The 19,388-nt window shown below is 36.7% G+C and overlaps 1 protein-coding gene across 1 annotated transcript in view; it reads right to left on the reverse strand.

Moving 5' to 3' along the window:
- KLHL32 (kelch like family member 32) overlaps positions 1-19,388 on the reverse strand; it is a 176,857-nt gene that overhangs the window by 54,877 nt on the left and 102,592 nt on the right. The window contains exon 7 of the mRNA XM_015600301.2: positions 4,725-4,940. Coding sequence (XP_015455787.1) covers positions 4,725-4,940 — 216 coding nt within the window. The remainder of the gene's footprint in view (positions 1-4,724; positions 4,941-19,388) is intronic.

Below are 19,388 nucleotides of genomic sequence, written 5' to 3' on the forward strand. Positions count from 1 at the left end.
GTATTATGATAGTATTGTCAGACATATAGTACTGTTTGAAGTCCCTACTTCTCCTTGGCCAGAGGTACATTTGGTTCAATTTATCATATAAGAGATAAAAGACAAAAGCTGAGTATATTACTAGTGTTCTCTATTTTCTATCTATAAAGGGAAAGTAGCTTTTGTTTGGGTTCACTTTCTGGAACTTTTTTTGAGGAACATGATTAAATCAAACTATAATATGGGTTGTTTTATGGTGTAGATAAAAGCCTAGGAAGGGCTCGTCAAAAAAATCATTACGTTTGAGGTTGTGGACTTCTGTAAACAACATGAACTTATGTCTCTAGAGATACAAAATGAATGTGTGATTAACAGTAGGACTATGGAAACAAATGTCCAATGAAAATACAAGGAAAAATGCAGTTTTAAAAAGTCAAATTCATTTTATATACCAATGTTCCTAAATAAATCCAACCTTATATAGGAATAGTGGGATGTCTTATTATCCATTCAATCCATTTAATATGAAAACTCTACATTACTGTTTTTATTTATTATTTATAAAGTACAAGACAACAATATAGCAGTGTTCAATGCAAACACAACAGGCACAGCCTTTGCCTCTGGAGACACATAATCAAAGACAGACCTAAAGAGGATTACCCCCCACCCCCAAACTAGGGGACTTGGTCCTTATTGCCACAGTATAATGGGATATGACTAGGATAAAGAATTAGTTGGTTTTATTATCCCTTAACTCCAGGCAAAGTTAGGCTCAAAATACAAGGATGTGCCCTCAACCTAAGGTTAGAAGGGAAGAAAAATATTGACATATGAGCTGTCCTTATAAATAATAAGTACTCTTCACAAAATGTAGGACAGTTTATAATAATTAAAGGGAAATGAAACTTCTCCACAGTCAGAGATGAAACTAAGCTAAATTTCTCTAACTCAATAATTAAACATTTTTATAAAGCTTTTTATCCCGGGATCTAGCTTCTAACACTGTGCATAGCACAAAATAGGCACTCATTTTTATTTCCACAAACTATCTTTATTCATTTAAACATATCTTTCTTGTTTCTGCTACTTTAGAGAAGGAATAATAATCCACAGAGCTGAATTAATGGTTTAAAATCATGAGGATCCCTTTGAGTTGGGGTGAGGCCTGGGAGAGGGAAAGTGAGTTAGTAAATCTGCACTCCGCCTTACACTTACTCTACTATGGCCTTGGGCACTTAGTAGATGCTCAACAAGTACTGATAGCTGGAGAGCCACACCTTCTCCCTATGCTAGCAAAAATAAGAGTTTACATTATAATCGAATTTTTTCTATAAACTGTACTCCCATGGAAAGTAATCTCTCCTTCATTCTGGATAAGTAGAAAGGCAGAAACTGCACTTTCTTAGAAGAAAACTGTGATGAGCCAGCACTTTCTATGAATATGGCAACAGACCCGATATGTGGGAACAGTAGGGAATTGTTTCACGATTTCACTCTAAGTTTTATAGTAGGACCTCTGATTAGTTGTCAGAAACTATAAGTTGACTACAACAGGAGAAATTTAACAGGGCTCTATTGAAACAAAGTCCTATAGCTAAAACCCAAAAGCAAAAATAAAACTGGTGGAGATTTGTCAGGTCACGAATGCAAGTGGCCTCATGTCCCATCCTTCCTTTTCAGCTGATTTGCTCACTTTTAGCCTCCTCTTTCTTTAAGCTCCATAACCAATTTGGTGTCTTTGATCTGCAACCTGAGAAATCAGTGACCTTGAAACTGTAAGACCAAATTTTTGAGCTGAATTGAACTGAAGTAAAAAAAATTTTTTGAGGGGTCTTCTATGTTCTTACACACTAAAGTGCATAGTTGGCGCAGTACCTACATTACCTGTGAATATAAAGTGAAGTTAACAGGTCAGATGGAAAAAAAGGGGAGCAGATATAAGGCATAATCTTGGGGGATTTCACAGGTTTCCAGATCCACAGAATGGTTATTATGGCCTGTAGCACATTTTATCAGGAAAGAGACTAGATAAGGGACAGTGGGAAAAAAGTAAAACAAAAATTTGTTCAGTGAGGATAATTTGAAGGTTCTCCTGACATGTCTTCAGAACCAGACTGCGTGCAGTCCGGTAAATAATGAAATTTAGACCTTTCACCAAAATAAAGAGAATGTCCCAGATTATATAATCAGCAGACTGTAGAAGAGCCACATGTATAAATGTGTGTGTGTGTGTGTGTGTGTGTGTGTGTGCGCTTACTGAGTTCTCCCATAAGTTACCAGTTGCACATATTAATCGAAGAGTACTACCTTCCATTCGCTTTTCTATTACCTGTCTGATTTTGTGCCAATTTCCTTCCTCCTTCCAACACCTCTTGCTTCACTATTCTTTAACACATGGGATAGGGATTTGTCAAAGTCAATGAGCACTTTATTACAGTGAGAACGCTCCATAATGAACAATTCAGCAATTTAATGAGATTCTGTAGATCTGTCTCCAGCCTGTCCATCAAGTTTCACTTCTATAAAGCACCCTGACACTAATCCTTTGGCATACCCAATCTTCACCCTGGGCTGAATATTAGATTCTTCCATGGTATATTGCATTACTAGTATAACCTCAGCAAAAATGATAAACTTAACTATACTTGAGGCAATATAGCTGGTTTGATTTGATTTTTCTCTATTGGATTGAGTATGAGGAAATTATTTATTTACTAAGATAAAGCAAAAACAGTTTCTTATTGCCTGCTGAATGCCCATACTGATCATATTAATGTGAGTTTTTTTAATTCTTTCTTGAGGATCATGTATAGAAAAAATATTGCCTGCGTGGAGAGAAGTTTTTAAAATTCCAAATTATAATATTAGTAACCTTTAGAGAGGCAATTATGATGACTCTTAAGTGGATAGTATGGAATTTTTTGGACACTCAGACATCTAGACATTACCATGTCCATTTCCAGCACTGCCTTCAACTATGCCACAAAAAGGGATAGAAACTACAAGGATGGTTTGCTCAGATCTCAATTCGGTCAGAAATAATTAAATGTAGAATTCATTCCAAGCCTTTTTCCCTTTGAGAACTGAAGAAAAATTTGGCAATTTCCCATTTTGAAATGACCAGAAAATTTTGAGGATTTGTGTTTATAGGGAGAGCAAGAGATAATTGAAATTCATACCAAAAACTCAACCTCACCAACACTTTTGACCTGAATAACATTATAAGAAATACCAAAGAAACAGAAAAAAAAAAAAAAACTATGTCTTATTTTCTATTTGTTATATTTTCTTTGTCAAGACAGTGTGATGAGGATAGGTGTCAGCAAATTTGGATTTGAAGGCTGGCTCTGCTCTGTAATGCTGAGGCCTCATTTTGCTCATCTGGTAAATGGGGTGATAATAGCCATCCTTCACGCCTGTTGTGATAAGTCAATATATTTGCAAAGAGCCTGGGTCCTGGCGGGCCCTCAGTACACCACAGCTCTTATTACCTTCACTAGTGAAAGCAACAGTGAAGAGGGAAGTTGCTGATTAAAGTAATACGAAAAGAAAGAAAGAAAGAGAGAGAAGAAAAAGAAGAAAGAAAGAAAGAAAGAAAGAAAGAAAGAGAGAGAGAGAGAGAGAGAGAGAGAGAGAGAGAGAGAGAAAGAAAGAAAGAAAGAAAGAAAGAAAGAAAGAAAGAAAGAAAGAAAGAAAGAAAGAAAGAAAGAAAGAAAGAAAGAAAGAAAGAAAGAAAGAAAAAGAAAGAAGGGAAAAAGATATCAGGAAATTTATCAATCAGTAGAGTCAGGGTCTGGATTATTAATAGTTATCTCTGTCTGTTTTGGCCAGAATAACAGTATTCCCTGAAAGTCATTTGATAAGATACCAGGAATTTACTGTCTAATCAGCTAAAAGACGACTTCATATTTTCCCTTGAATTCTGTATAAAAATATTTTCCAAATGATCATGAAACCTTGAAAGTATGCTGCCCTAGAAGTAACAAGATGTCCAGCCAGTGCTTCAGAGACTGAGACAGACAGTGTAAGATGAAAGAGGAAAGATGGGCTCTGACTGTTTCTCAAAGATACCATGTGGAGTCTTCAAGGATAGACACTAGGCAAAGGATTTAAATTGAATAGTCAACTTGAAAACGCAAAACATCCTCCTGTACCCCAGATAAAGGATATTTGAAAAGAATGCTATGAGAGGAGAAAAGGCAGGGCTTAGGAAAATAGCAATGAATGCAGAATAAACTAAGGAGAAAGATTTTTCTGATGCAGTGCAAGTAGAGCTTTGTTTCACTTAAGGTCTCAGCTGCTCTCTGCTGCAACAAAGAAATGTTTCTGAATTGTTTACAGGAAAGCACAGAATTTATTCTGATTCCACTGATCTGATTCCACTGTATTAATAGCACTTGAAAATCCACTCTTTTGTTTCTGTTTAAGAAACTATTTTTATCAGGAGAATAAAAAAACCCTTGACTCTTTCTGATGTAACCTCCTGAGGGTTTGGGGAAGCCACAGAAAGGATCTGAGGAAGCTCACCTGCAATTCTGAGTTAAGCTGAGCAGGCATAGGCCTCCAAGCCTCAAGGGCTGGTGTTATCCAATCATCTGTCCATCAGGGGAGCGTGACTTCGAAGACTTGAGTCCAATGAGGACCAAACCAAACAACATACTGTCATTGTTCCTCAGACCTTTAACTTTTAATCATTTCATGCCCTCTCCACACCAAGAGAGACCCATGCAGAGCACCCTTACCTGCCAGATCTGTTCTTCGCTCAGGGAGGTCAGGCGGTCACTCTTCAGGACCTCCTGAAGCAGACAATAAGGAAGTGTTAGAACGTCTTCAGGGCGACTCTTCAGGAGTTCAGAGAGATGTTTCACTAAGAAATCGATCACTGCCTTCTCCAACAAAGTGAGGTTAAAGAGGTCAGCAAGTCTGTACAGATCCAAGTAATTAAAGCTATTTAATTCCTGTGTGCCAAAAAAATTAAAATGGGGGAAAAAAGAGATCTCTTAGAAATCAATCCAAAAGAGCAGGCAAGAAATTCAGATTGACTAAGGTTTGCATGAAAGGAGTGGGGTCGATGGGATGGCACTCCATCGAGAATGTCTGAAAAACTCTTCATTAAAAGGCTCTGGGCGAACTGCTTTTCTTGAATTCATCATTTCTCTTCACTTTGTCCCCCTTAAAACCCATATATTTAAACACATCTTAATGAAGGGATTGAAAGAAGTTTCTGGTTTCACTGATTGAAATGTTACTTGGCCACATTTTAGAAACATTTTACCAATAAAGATGATTTTTCTGTCCTTACCATATGTTATAGCTCTTAGGTGATGTTTTTGTCTGCTAAAGATAATGTGAGGGCAGGTAAAGTGGGAGTCACGAGTAGATGACACAAACTTTATGAAGACAGACTCTTTTTCCAAAACTTCAAATTAAGTACATCTTTGAGTAAAAGCAATCCATCCTGATTCAATGAAATTAAAACACAGATTTTTACATGTGAGGTCGCAGGAAATGAAGAAATCTCACAGAAAAAATTTCCGCCCTGAATAATTCTATATTGAATCCACCTAATATGGATGATTTATAATTGTTCTTTGTTTTTATTAGACTCAAAAATTCAGACAACCAATGACAATTCTTCCCTCTTTTTCAAAGAGTTTCTGTAGCAATCTTTATTCGGGGGGATTTTATTCATCTCTATGAGTTCTCAAACTCATAACCAGGGCTCTACAATAATGCCCCCAACGAGCCATGACACCTGTGGAACCTCTGTCTTATAACTGCAAGAATCAGAGTGGGCACACAGGTTTGCTAATACAAAACCTAGCTATTTCAAGCAGAATGCGAGTGGGCTGCATCCCAGTTCCTCCTATTTTAAATTTATAGTTATTAATATGTGAGCTATATTTTCCAATAGGTTAAGGAATGCAGAATATGATACCATCAGATAGCTATTTTACTTCACTGTCCTTGTAATGTTTAACATACGTTTTCCCCTTTTTTAGTTGAAGAATTAAGAATGCTTTCTAAAATATTTCTATTCTAATATATTTATTTCTATAATATTTGGAAGTTTAAAGAAATATGTTCTAAATTTGTGCTGTCCAACATGGTAGCCACTAGCAACATGTAGCTATTGAGCACTTGATATGTGGCCAGTCTGATTTGAGATGTATAAGTGTTACAGATATATTGAATGCAAGGAGTAAGAAAAATAGAATATAAGTTATCTCATTAACATTTTCATATTGATTATATGTTGAGATTATATTATTCTGGATATAGTGAGTTAAATATATTACCATAATTAATTTCACCTATTTCTTTTTAACTTTTATTAATGAAGCTACTAGAAAATTTTAAACTATATAGGTGGCTCCTATTATGTTTCTATTGGACAATGCTGTTCTAAATAATAAAATGAATAATAAAGATATTGTAAAAATACCTAAGAGCTGCATCATCACCACAACCACCTGATGATGATGATGATGATGATGATGATTATTATTATTATTTTTACTTTGGATTATATGCGAGGGGATGGGAGATGACACTTTAATTATATTCCTAACAGGAGTCAAGCCAAATGACTTCAGGAATCAGCCATAAGATTCTGGTGCTTAATAGCTCTATTTGCCAACACAGTTGAAAAGGAGTAAATACTTATCTTTAAAATGAAGTTTACTATAGATGACCACGAAAATCCAATGCGACTCATATATGTAAGGGTCCACTCACAGCCATTCAGTCAAAACATCCTGGCTTCTCATTCAGCAGATTTTATCAAAGGAATACTGAAGATTTTGACTCCAGCACCAACTTTTTCAAGTAATGTTTAAATTTGTTCTCCAAATCTTACTTTTTAGGATTAGTAAATTCTACTCTGGGAGGAAAGTTTGCACATAGAGCTTCCATAGCAAACTTTAGGACCATCTCTGCTAGATAAAGAAGTTATTCATGGTCAGTACATCTATGAAGAAGTTTACCTGTTTCAAGGCCCTGGATACAATTTCAGTGTCCCAGGAAACTACTCTGCAGTACCCCTGAAGCATGATGGGGTGGGAGCAGGGATGGGTGAGGGAGTTGGTGTCAGTGCCTTTCAGGTACCCAGGCACATGCCCAGGGCATGACTCAAGGTCCTGAGGTAGCACCTGGTGGCATCGCATGGAGAAGCAGAAGCAGAAGTAGAAATGACTAAGCTCTGCGAAGCACAAGGTGGACAGGCACAGCTCAGGAGCAAGGGTTTTACCACTTGTTCTGCCAAAAAGGTGTATACACCTATGTTTGGGACTGGATTATGTAGCAACAACCAAATATTCCTTCTTAAGCATCTTTATAGAGAGACATTGCGTTTCTTCTAATTAGAAGCCTAAAACTTAAAGGCAGGCCAATTCAAAACTACAAAGAACCAGAGAATTAATTTAATTGAGAATTTAAACAATTGTGCTTCTTTGCTGTGTTTCTTTTGAAGGTGATTATTTAACACTCGCTTCTATAGTCCTGAAATGTTTTCATTTTCTCAGGGTATAATTTTATATACCCCCCTTATCTAATCTAACAAGCATTTTGTATTAATGGAGAACTAAGAAAGCTAAAAAAAAATGGACGTGTCAATGACTAAATGAACAGCAAAAGGGAACCCAACTGACATACGTTCATGTACAAAAGAAACATCAGTTAAAAGTCTGTTACCTATGTTTACCTCTTCATTTCTCCTCTCTTCTACTTAAAAACATAATTTCCCAAAATCTACAGCGCTTTCTATACATGTCAAAAATTTCCATTCCCCTTGCATGAATAATTAGCACCTCAGTAGTTAAACTGCGTAAAGTGTGGAGTTGAGGGAGAAGAGAAAAACCACCTTCATTGAGGTCATGATGCCACAATATACATTCCTCCTATTGGGGCAGATGGGCTTCGTAAGCTTTAAGCAAAATCATCACTTCTGTCCTTTTGGCTAAGACCATGTGTAAGCAAAATAATCATCTATAATGCTGCTTTTAAGGATTCCCATTAACGTAATGGGGGGAGTGGGAAGCAATGGCTAAATTGCATTAAATGCCCACCTATAACACTGTGCCTGGAGAAAAAATTATCGCTGTTATAAAAATAGTGCCATTATGTTTCTGGTTATAAAAAGTAATAAATGTTCACTTCATAAAATTCAGGAAATACAAAGTATGGATAAGAAAACAAAAATCATTCATATTTTACCATGCAGAGATAATCACTATTAATGTTTTTTTATATATACATAAATATATATGTGTATTTATATATATATACACACACACATACATATACAAAACTTCCAGACTTTTTTGAAAGAAGTCTTTTACATTAAAGAAAAAAAAGAATAATAAATCATTACAGTCAGAGGCAGAACAAATCATCGACAGCCCCTGGAACTTGGAGGCAATCCAGGGCAACCCAAGGGCCACAGAATCAGGCAGACCTGGTTCAAATCCAGCTCTAACACTTACCGTTGACCATGACCTTGTGTTGACCACTGAACCTCCACTACTTCCTATTCACAAAATGGAAAGTTCAACCAGTTCATAGGGTTGTCATGGGAATAATGAATGAAAACCACTTACCACACAGCTTGGCACATGAAAAGTAGAGAGTGGATTTGGTGGGCAAGGAACAATAAAGTATATTTGAGCATTGTTGTTTGGCATCCATAAACCTTGATTCATCACTGATAAAGGAGATCAAAATGAAGAATGTGGTCCTTTTAGAAACAAAGTCTTAAATAAGCTGTACCATTAAGTCAGGGAAAAGGAGGCTGGCCAAAGTAAAAACCATACAATTGCATTACAAACTTATTATATGTTAATGACTGTCACATCTATACCACTAGCCCAAACTTCTCTCATAAGCTCTGAATTCATTTTTCCAATTGCCTGTAAGAGAATATGTCTTGGATATTCCACAGCCATATTGAACTCAACATGTTTACACTGAACTTATTTTTTTGCAAACCTGCATCCTCTCCTGTACCCGCTCTCTTAGAGAATTACTACATTCAGCCACCCACATCAGGGTCCCAAAAGGTGGCCCATTTTCTTCCCTCATATCCAGTCAGCCACCAAGTCCTGTTTGCTCTTCCTTAGCATTTCTTGTTCTGTTCCTCATCATCTCCCATCCAGACTTCCTACAGCAGGGTCCTGAATTACCATTCCTGTCTCCAGTATCAAACTTTCTATCCTCTCCTTTTACAAGAATCTGATCATACTGATAATACCTGTTTAATATCCATTATTAGATTCCCATTTGCCTATGGTTAAGTCCACACTCAGTATCATTGCATAACCAGCCATAACCTGGACCCTGCTGACCTTCTTACCCTGCAGTGTAACAATCCCATCCACCTCGACTTGGCTGCAGCCATTACAAGGGCCTACACGGTCACATCATGTACCAGGAGCACACCAAGTACTGGCAATAAAATGACGAGGGAAAATAGGCAAGTTCCAGGCCTCATAGAATGTACGGTCTATTGGAAGAGAGAGCCATTAATTAAAACATATTACAAATAAATGTAAAATTATAACAAATAAATTTTGTTATAAAAAAAAACAAGTAAAGGCCATAAAGGGTAGATGATAGGGCTATGAATACCCATAATGGATTTGACCTGGAGTGAAAAGTTAGTAGACTTTCCTGAGAAGCCACAAGGAGCTGATAGCTAAAGGGAATGTTAACTTGGCAAAGGTTGGGGGTGGGATGTGTATTAACTATATTTTTGCATTTTCTGTATTCTTGAGGCTCTGGATTTCAGGGCCTCGCTGAAGGGGAGAGACTGCCCTTCCCAGGGCTAGCCAATTTTGAGAAATAGCAAAGAACTTGCTCAAAAGTGCACCCTGCATATGCACACCCACCAGTCCAGAGCCCGTACTCTGAACTCCCTCCTGTATCTGGCTCTTATACTCCAGGAGGCAATATCCCTTTGCCCTTTTCAGTGCAGGGCCAAGTACTAGACAACTAGACAGAGCCTGTATGCCTCAAATCCTGCTCACACTATTCAAACTAGACAATCATAAGCCTGATTACCCTGCCTTGTCCTGGCTTTCCTGTAGATGCCACAATAAAGGATCATGTCCATGCTTTCCCCTTGCTTCTTCTGCCTCCTGACCATGCCCCCTCCTCTTTGGAACGATGAATAATAAAGTACCTTTTCAATGGCAGTTGTCTCCTGATCTGTTGGCTTCACCGTACCTAAATAATAATAAAACCTGCATTTTAAAACAGGATGGGGCTGGGATTGCAGGGAGAATGTTTCAAACAGAGGAAGCAATATACACAAAATTCCTATGGAACAAAGGAAACACAATCATGTTTCCATTGTTTTGGCTGACCATCCTATCTAAATTAGTACATCCCACTTCCTCTTCATGTCACCCTCCAGCAGATTACTCCATTATATTTGCTTTTACCACTCATCACTATAAGTAATTATTCTCTGCATTTATTTGCCTACTGATTTACAATGTGTTTATCCTCCAGCCCCCAATAAGGATGTTCTACGGGAGGAAGGACCAGTCTCTTATATTCACTGCTATATTCCTAGTGCCCAAAACAGTGCCTGGCACATTATAGGAGCTCAAGCCACACTTGTTGAATGAATGAATCCATTTTGCCTTGTAAGCTCCCCTGGTTCTGTCCAAATTGCCCACTTCCGCTTCTGTGCCTTCACCCTGCCCTCTAAAGATTTCTAGCACAGCGCCTGTCACTATTGGCATCCTTTGATTATTGATCAGTCTCCCTCCTTGGTGCCAAGGATTATAATGTATCCCTGGTCTCAGGGAACAGATAGATGCTCAATATATATCAGTTTAATGAAAGAATGTCTGTGAGCTTTTTCTTTTTACTTATAACTAAGCAAGACCAGAACAGGCTATGTCTGTCCAACATGCCTGCCCAATTCTGAACATCATCAAAACCAGGTCATTTTTTCATACATCATTGGGTCTTCCTACACATATATACAAAGGCAAAGTCAGTGGCCATTCAGTGTTTTCCAGGTAAGAAAATTGGCAATAATGGCTAGAGTTCAAAGTGTAAATAAACAACTGCAATATAACAGCTTTACTGTGAAAAAGAAATTTTTAATCTACCTTGACTTTTGTTTCAGTCCAAGAGAGAATTATTTCCTCTATCAATTGGCTATTCAGATCAAAGTACCTTTTCAAATGATATGTTGTCCTAATTATGAGATTGTCTCTGTTCTCTGACATTGTGGCTTAAAAATCCAAGTGCCAGAGTAGAGGCAGTAGTTTTGAATGGAAATTATAGCTCAGCAACACGAAACTCTCTTGAGTAAAAGAAAAATCCTTTTTTTTTTCTCCTAAAAAGGTTTCATTTCTGTCACATTGCTTCTCACTTGAAATGTAGTTTCTATTCAGAATAATGATACATACATTGTTGTTCTTTGGGGACTCTTTTTAAATAGTATTTATTTTCCTTTGGTTTAGGGCTATTTGGCTTCTCTCCCCCTTCTATTTGTTTCTTATAGAGTGAATAACAAGTTAAATAATAACAGAAAAAGAGCCATAAAATGTGTCCCCAATATTATACTAGCTATGGAATAAACACCAGTTTCCCAAGTGCAGTAATTCTTAAACCTTACACATTCTCCATATTCAGTCTTTCTGTGTGGTCTATTTCCTTAATTAAATCATTAAAATAGTTATTTCCCAGTTTAACTACTGAATATGATAGGGAAAAGAGAGCGTGAGAAAGGCAAATACTGTCTGTCTTCTTTTGGGTTATATTCAAATGTGATTACATTTTTGAGGCAAATTATCAGGTGGTAAGGACCTGAGTGTGAGGAAGTAGGGCAGTTTGGGGGCTGTGGGTAAACCCTATGGCCCTTATATCACTCTTCCCAAACTAGAGGAGGCAGAAAGAGAATGACAAATGTCAGCCTTTGTATGTCCCCTAGTAGGGTTCTCATCTGTAGCAGTGACTGGCCGTTGTATTAGCAGCTCTCAACATCTCAATTAAGGAGGTACTAATAATTTATTCATACAAGACTTAATTTTAAAATTTAGAGCAGATTTAAGCCTATCCCTGAACTAATGTCACCAGGACTCACTCACATTCTAACACACTTTCCTGAATGGGAGAAAAATGTATATAGCCTTAGAGCTGGAGTCTGCAGTTCACTGCACATAACCCACAGCCTAGCTTATGTACACCGCACCTAAGAAATGAGTCTTGATGTGTGCCAATAGTAATACAAGCTGAGAATCAATAATGCATATTTCTAATACATAATCATAGCCATACCCACATGTCCCCTGGCCTGACTATCAGTAACCCCTTGCCATCCACCACCACAGTTTTATCATTGCTCTGGCACAGGAATTATACAGAACACAGAAAATATTTGTTGTCTTGTGATTGTGTCTACTGCAGACTACCCCAATATCTGTCCCACAAATACTCTTCCTCAAATCTAGGAGCCCTTGATAAATTAACGAGATGTGGAAATCTGATCAAGATGCTCTGATTTACTACTAAGGATATCCATGCCAAATAGGGTCTCACATATTCCCCTGTTTCTCTTGGTGCTTCATTTAGCTCTGAGAACTTGACTAACTTGTGAAACAAAAATAAGCATCATCGACCTATACTATCAGTATTGAAAACTATGACTTGTGTTCAAAATAATTACTTCTCTCAAGGTCAAAATAAAAGTAATGCCATTTTGATTTCCTAAATTTTCCCCCAAATTGAACAGGAGTCCAGATCTTTCTGAGTAATGACACTCAACAGATGTGACCATTTTAACAATGCTGTGTTTTATCATTATAATTATAATCTTTCATTTCCAATTATTGATGCCCTTCACTTATACTGCCCTTCAAAATGTCACCTTAAGTATCACATGTCAGTACTTTACTACAGATAAAGATGGCCAGGAAACAGCAGCTTCTATGCCCAGCATGTATTAGCACCCATGAAATATGAAGTTCTATTATAAAATGTTGATATTATATCACATTTGGAGGATTCCTCTAAATGAAATGTTATGGAAGCAAAGAAATCTTTTTTAAACAACTATTTCCAAATCTATTACAAATAGTCTGATACATCCACTCAGCATATGAAACCAGTATGGTTTGATTTTTTAGCAATGTTAACTAAAAGCCAGATTTTAAAAAAAAAACATTGTATTTGCTGCTAGGAACAAAATACCAGGTTGGACATAGTAAATATGAAACCCTATGTCACTGACTGAATCCTCATGCTTCCCACTTCAAATCTCCTGTCACTAACCTGTCTCTAAGTCATTCATGCATATATCTTCCAATAAGTAAAAATGTTCCTAGTAAACTAGTAAAAATAGGTTTTACGTCATATGCTTTTTGTATCCTTTTTGTACAATGCCAATCATAACAACTTCATCATAGACTGTAATTGAAAAATATGTTGGCTTATGAATTTTTGAAAGCAATATACTTTTTAAGTTTGTTTTGTTTTGTTTTGTTCTGTTTTTAAATACATCCATGACTCAAATGGAAAGAGGAAATGACAGTTTGGTTATAGGTAGGATTTTATAATTATGTAGAAGGAACAGATCTTTCATGATTAACTGAGGAAGGTGCTCTCAAATATTTGATCTGAACTTAAGGAATTCTCTCCTGAGGCTAACTACACACCCGGATTTTCATACAATTGATAAATACGGTGGAAGACCCAGTTGTAGTGCTGCATGCATCAGGCCTAGCTTCTACAGTGAATCTTGGGTCTTCCAGCTTTTCACATGTTAGGTATTTTTTCCCTCTTCAGAATGGTGAAAAAGAACCTTACTTCTCTTGGTATTTAGTGATAACCAGAAATATATAAATTTCCATGCTGTTTGCCAAGTGGAACTGAATGCTCATGGTTTTCCTTTAGACAATAAGGAGAACCCTAAGAATCTTTGTCACAAATGGTTACTGTTTATGAAGCATTTACAGACTGATTCGACAGACTTTAAAAAGCGTGGAAGAAAAGAGAAGTTCTGTATTATAAATGCTCTTCTCCTCCTGGTGAGAGACAACCAAGTACAGAGTCCACTTCCTAAGAAAGCCAGGCCACACCAGCTAAAAGGATCATTACCTCTTCTGACTTCTATTTGCAGGAGCTACCAGTATCATCTACTTAACCCCTTGTCAGTCATTACATACTTTCTCCCCAGCTGTATCTGTATTTCTTTATAGGTTTTCCTCTCTGTCTTCACAAAGCAGCTACTTAATCAACTCTGACTGATAAATAATGGGTAGGTAAGAAAATATATCAGAACTTTAAAATTCAACTTTTATTGTTTTTATTTTAGTTTACAATAAAACATATTCTCCTGCTCCTCTAAAATATTTAAATATTTAAAAATATTTAAAATGTTTTAATATTTAAATAATTTGTTCAATAATACATTTTAAAGTATTTTAATATTTAAATAATTAAAATATTTAAAAGTACATGCCTAGAATGTTAGCTGCACTGGAGATAAATATTGCAGTCCAGAGAGAGAGAGAGAGAGAGAGAAAGTTACTGCCTAAACTTCTCACAAATCATATGCTATTTTCAAGCTACTACCATTCGCTATCAGGTACATTGCCATCTTATTCTTTATGACTTAGAAAAATTATAAGTGCAACTGGTTGTGCCCATTACTTGCATTTATAATTTTATACTTTCCCTGTCTCTTTCACTAGGTCATAGTTGTGGGGATAAGGAACTGGCTGCATTTTTACTTTGGAGTTGTAGGAAAAGCACATCATTTGAAGCTGGTCCATCTGGATGGCCTCAGCAAATGGTTAACTTCCCTGAGTTTAATTTTCTCATCTAAAAAATAGATTTGTGGTAAAGATTCCCAAAAATATTTGTAAAGTGGCTTTCATGGGGTAAATGTTCAACAAACGGTGGCTTTCATTATTATTCTCTTTTTAAAATGCTACAACAGTGCTTAAACTATAGCTTTATATATTCCATAAATTTTATTCACTGACTGGGTGAGGGGAAAAACAACACTGAATGTCTAATATGGACTTTATTTTTCTAGAAATATCCATAAAAATCATAGTTGTCATGTAAGTTCAATTATTCTTCTGTATTTAAAAAACACTTCACCAGAAATAAACAAGGAGAAGAGGTGAGACATTATACTGGACCATCATCCAGTACGTATTACTATCACATATTCTGGTTCCCATGCCCTGTATTACACATCATAGAAAAGGCGCATGGAGAAATCTAAGGATGGAGGAGCTGCATTTCTTTATGACCTTATTTGAAAGATAAACTCCTTGGGGAAATACAATTTATTCAGATTATCAAGACCCTGCTGTGCAAATCTACAGTCTGGGAGCACGCTATGGAGATCAAAAAATATTTACTTTATTCTGTTGGGTATAAAAGCTTTTAATGAATGCATAATTAAGAGGAAAAAAAGTGTATACAGCTTTAGAAATTCCACTGCTGAGCCAAGCCATTAATATCCAAGGCACCATACCCAGTTGTGATTCCACCTGTTTCCTATTTGGATTACAACCTAGTTATAAATCAAGGTATTACGTGACTATACAACGTGGTGCTGCAGAAAAGGACTGCACTCCAGGACTAAAGGCAACAACATAAAGGGCTTTGTTGTAGATGTGCGATGAAGGGCTGGCTCTTTGGAACATATTGAAACAAATAAACAAAACCCAAATCTTTTAATAGCCTTGGGATGAATTATGTAGAAAAAATATGTCATGTATATAAAGGGATCTGTGTTTTCTCCATAATACCTTATATTAGAGTTGATGGGTAAAATCCAATAGTTATAGATGAAAAAAAATGAGCTATTCATTGACAATGCAGGCCAGATTACTTGTGATATGATAAAATACTATAAAACCAGTTATTTTATGTAGAGATATATAGGTATATTTGTATGTAAATATATCAGAAAACTATATGCAACTACATATTCACATATTGATGTAAATATGCATAGGATACAATTTGATTGAACTAAAATAAAATATTAGCAGCAATTCAAAATATACAAGAAAAAAACCTAAGCATGCTCTAATTCTTGGAGTCTTTGAAGGCCTATTTAAATATTTTTGTGCTGTATAACAGAGGAATTCTACAATTAGGTTACTAGTACATTTTCATAATCAATTGTGTGCATAATTTCCAAGGCTCATGAATAATTTTGTATTGTTCCTTGAGAAAGTCTGTAGTAAGCTGGAAATCCAGCAGAAAGAAGGCACGGAGACACGGCCATCATCAACAACTAATAATTCCAGCCCCAGTCACCAGGTGCTGCAAAATGCTATTGCAAAGTTTACTAAGCTGCCTCAGCACATCAGGTGATAACTACTGAATTATGGACGATGTAGAGGAAATTAATATACATTTTTCTTTCCTTCATTGAAAATAGTCTATTGGGCAACTAGGGCCTCAAAACTAAAATTTCAGTAACTACAAGCTTTTTTTTTGTTTTGAACTATGAGAGGCAAAAGCTTAAACTATTTTAAAATAAATAGTAGAATACAGAAGTAATTATATAGCCTTAGCTCTGGTACACAAACAAAGTCAGAATGCTGAAAACTAGAGCAGTTCTGCAGACTTTCAATAATCTCTCAGTGATCCATATAGACTGTTTTTCTTAATCATTATTTTGTAGAAGAATAAGGACTAGAAGTGGGTTATTTCAATTTTGTGTTGTTTTGGCTTTTTATATATCAAATTTGTATTGTTTTGGCTTTTTAGATTTTGAAAGATGCATGACATTTTTATAAGTACAAACTAGGACTGGTTCAAATTTATCTAAGTGTGATGACACTTTCAAAACCTGAATATCAGCAATTTAACAGGCAGGTAATTGATGTGAAACAGTGTCTAGAGCAGTGGTTCTCAACTGTGGTCCCCACACCAGTAACATCAGCATCATCGGGGAACTTTTTAGAATGCAGATTCTCAGGCTTCTCCCAAGATCCCTTGAATCAGAAACTCTGGGGAGGAACCCAGCAATCTGTTTTAACCAGCTATTCAGATGATGCCACACACTATTTTAAACACTATTGACACGGAGGATGCATTTGAGTGAAAAAAAGAATGACCTTAACCTGCAGAAATATATTCTTGCAGCAAAACTAACTGTATGACATCAGCCCCTCATGTCAGCCTCTAAAATGGCAAACATTATACTGAATGTACGGAGCTGAAGCCAGGGTACCTGGAGCTGAATTAATGACACAGAGACAAGCAGTCATTTTCCAGGGGCTGAACACATGCCTCTTAATGTGAAGCAGGGAGAAGGTCTGCAGCCAGCTCTAAAAGATACATATGGATAGAGAGTGAGAAAGGGGGTGGAAGAGAAGACTAGGAAGGAAGGACAGTTGATGGAGGTGTGCTTGTGAGAGCAGTCTACTAGTAAGAAATAACTTACATTTTTCTTCTTTTAAACAAGTACACTGCTTTTATTTACTCTAGTCGGAACTTGGAACACCATGTGACAATATTATAAAAAATTCCTATCACAGGGAACTCTCATGGCAGAAGGAGAAGGAACCCAAACAAACAAGTTCCTAAGCAACTACTATGCACTACAGCTGGAAATGAAAGATTTTTCCAATTGTTTCTTGGATTCTGTGTATAAGGATAGGGCAAGATGTTTTATTTGCAGGAAGGGCAGGGGAAACAATAAAGCAAAACTTCCTTTTTATAAAGCATTAATACCATGTAACGTGTTGCTTTTAAGAGCATTGATTTTACTATTTATTAAAGTACAATTTCAGTATAATGTTTCACATCTCAGAGGCAGGAAGAAAGTGATGGTTAATTTACTTGTGACTTTTTTGAAATAATACATACATTTCTACAAAATCAAAGAGAAGTGGCTGAGAGGAAAAAAATGCCTTTTACCGAATAGTGATTATTTCATAATTTTCAGGGACAGACTTTTATCCACATGTTGTTGATTGAAAGTACATAGTAAAGGTGCTGACGTATCCAGGAATGAGGGAAAACAGGGGTGAGGGGAGTGAGTAGGAAAAAAACTGTGGAATTAATAGAGGAATTCAGACATGAAGCACTTCATTCTATTAGTTCTGGTTTCCAGGGCACTTACTGCATGTAGGATACCGTTGGAGACTTTGCATATATAATCTACTATCTCACTGAATCCTCCAATACCCCTACGAGGTAGATTGTATATAGGATACCATATCTGTATGTCACAGATGAGGAGTGGGAGCAAAGAGGTTAAGTAACTTGCTCAAAGTCACATAACTGTCAGACATGAACTTATATCATGGGGAGACAGATAAGTAAATCAGTACAAACGACATGGTGTGATCGGCACCCCAGAAGACTGCCAAAGATCAATGAAATGGGGGGAAATCTAACTCTAACTAGGTAGACTGATCAGGCAACTCTTGAAAGGGAGACAAGCAAAGTACTTGAGGATTAAATAGGAATTTGTAAAATGACAAAGTAAGGGAAGAATATAATCCATGGAGAAGGAAGCTTCATACAAAGAGGTTCAGGCACAGGAAAATGCATGAAGATCACGATGGCTGTGGCACAGAACATGGGTAGCAAACCTTTTCTTTTTTAAAGGCTAAAGAGACAGGAAATTTCATATAAAGATGGGATCCATGTGCCAAATTAAGAAGAATGAACCTTATCGTGAAGGCCCTGACAAATGAAATGACTTGAAGTGAGAGTTACATGATTACTTTTTTAATCAATAAAACAGAATTTTTCAGAGATTTAGAAAAACCTTTTAAAAATTAATAAAAAATTTTTGGAGAAGGTACTGGAGAAGGGCAAGAGTGAAGGCAGCAGGTTATTGGACAGCAGGAAGTTTCCTTAGTCCAGGACATAAGGAATGCTACTAATGTCTTCTTAGCATTAAACAACAGGCAGGGAGCACAGTTGAGCTATTGCAGGAACATATAGGAAAAATAATCTATACCTGAATGATGTTACTGACAATGAAGAGAAAGAAAAGAAGGCATACTTGAGAGCTATTTAAGAGCTTAAACCAATAAAATTTAGTGGGATCTATGAGATCTTAGAGCAGTATAAGATTATACCAAGGTTTCTTGTTTGGGTTACTATACAGACAATGGTTCCTTAACAAAATGAGGAAGAGCAGGTGTGTGAGACTGGGTACAGATGAATTTGAGGCGCACGTGGAATGTCAACTGGAAATGCTGGCTAAACACAGAAGTGTGGAGCTCAGAAGAGGGGGCTGGGATGAGTAATCCTCCACATGTGGATAAAAGAGGGACGGTGAGAAGAGAAGAGCACCACGAAGCCACCATGCCGGGAGGGATACTCAAGGAGCTGATGGAAAAAAGAGCTTGTAAAGGAACCAAAAAGAAGTGGGAGGAGAACTAGGAGGAAAAAAAGGT

Source organism: Pteropus alecto, unplaced genomic scaffold (genome assembly GCF_000325575.1).
Source record: "Pteropus alecto unplaced genomic scaffold, ASM32557v1 scaffold7, whole genome shotgun sequence".
Lineage (NCBI taxonomy): Eukaryota > Metazoa > Chordata > Mammalia > Chiroptera > Pteropodidae > Pteropus > Pteropus alecto.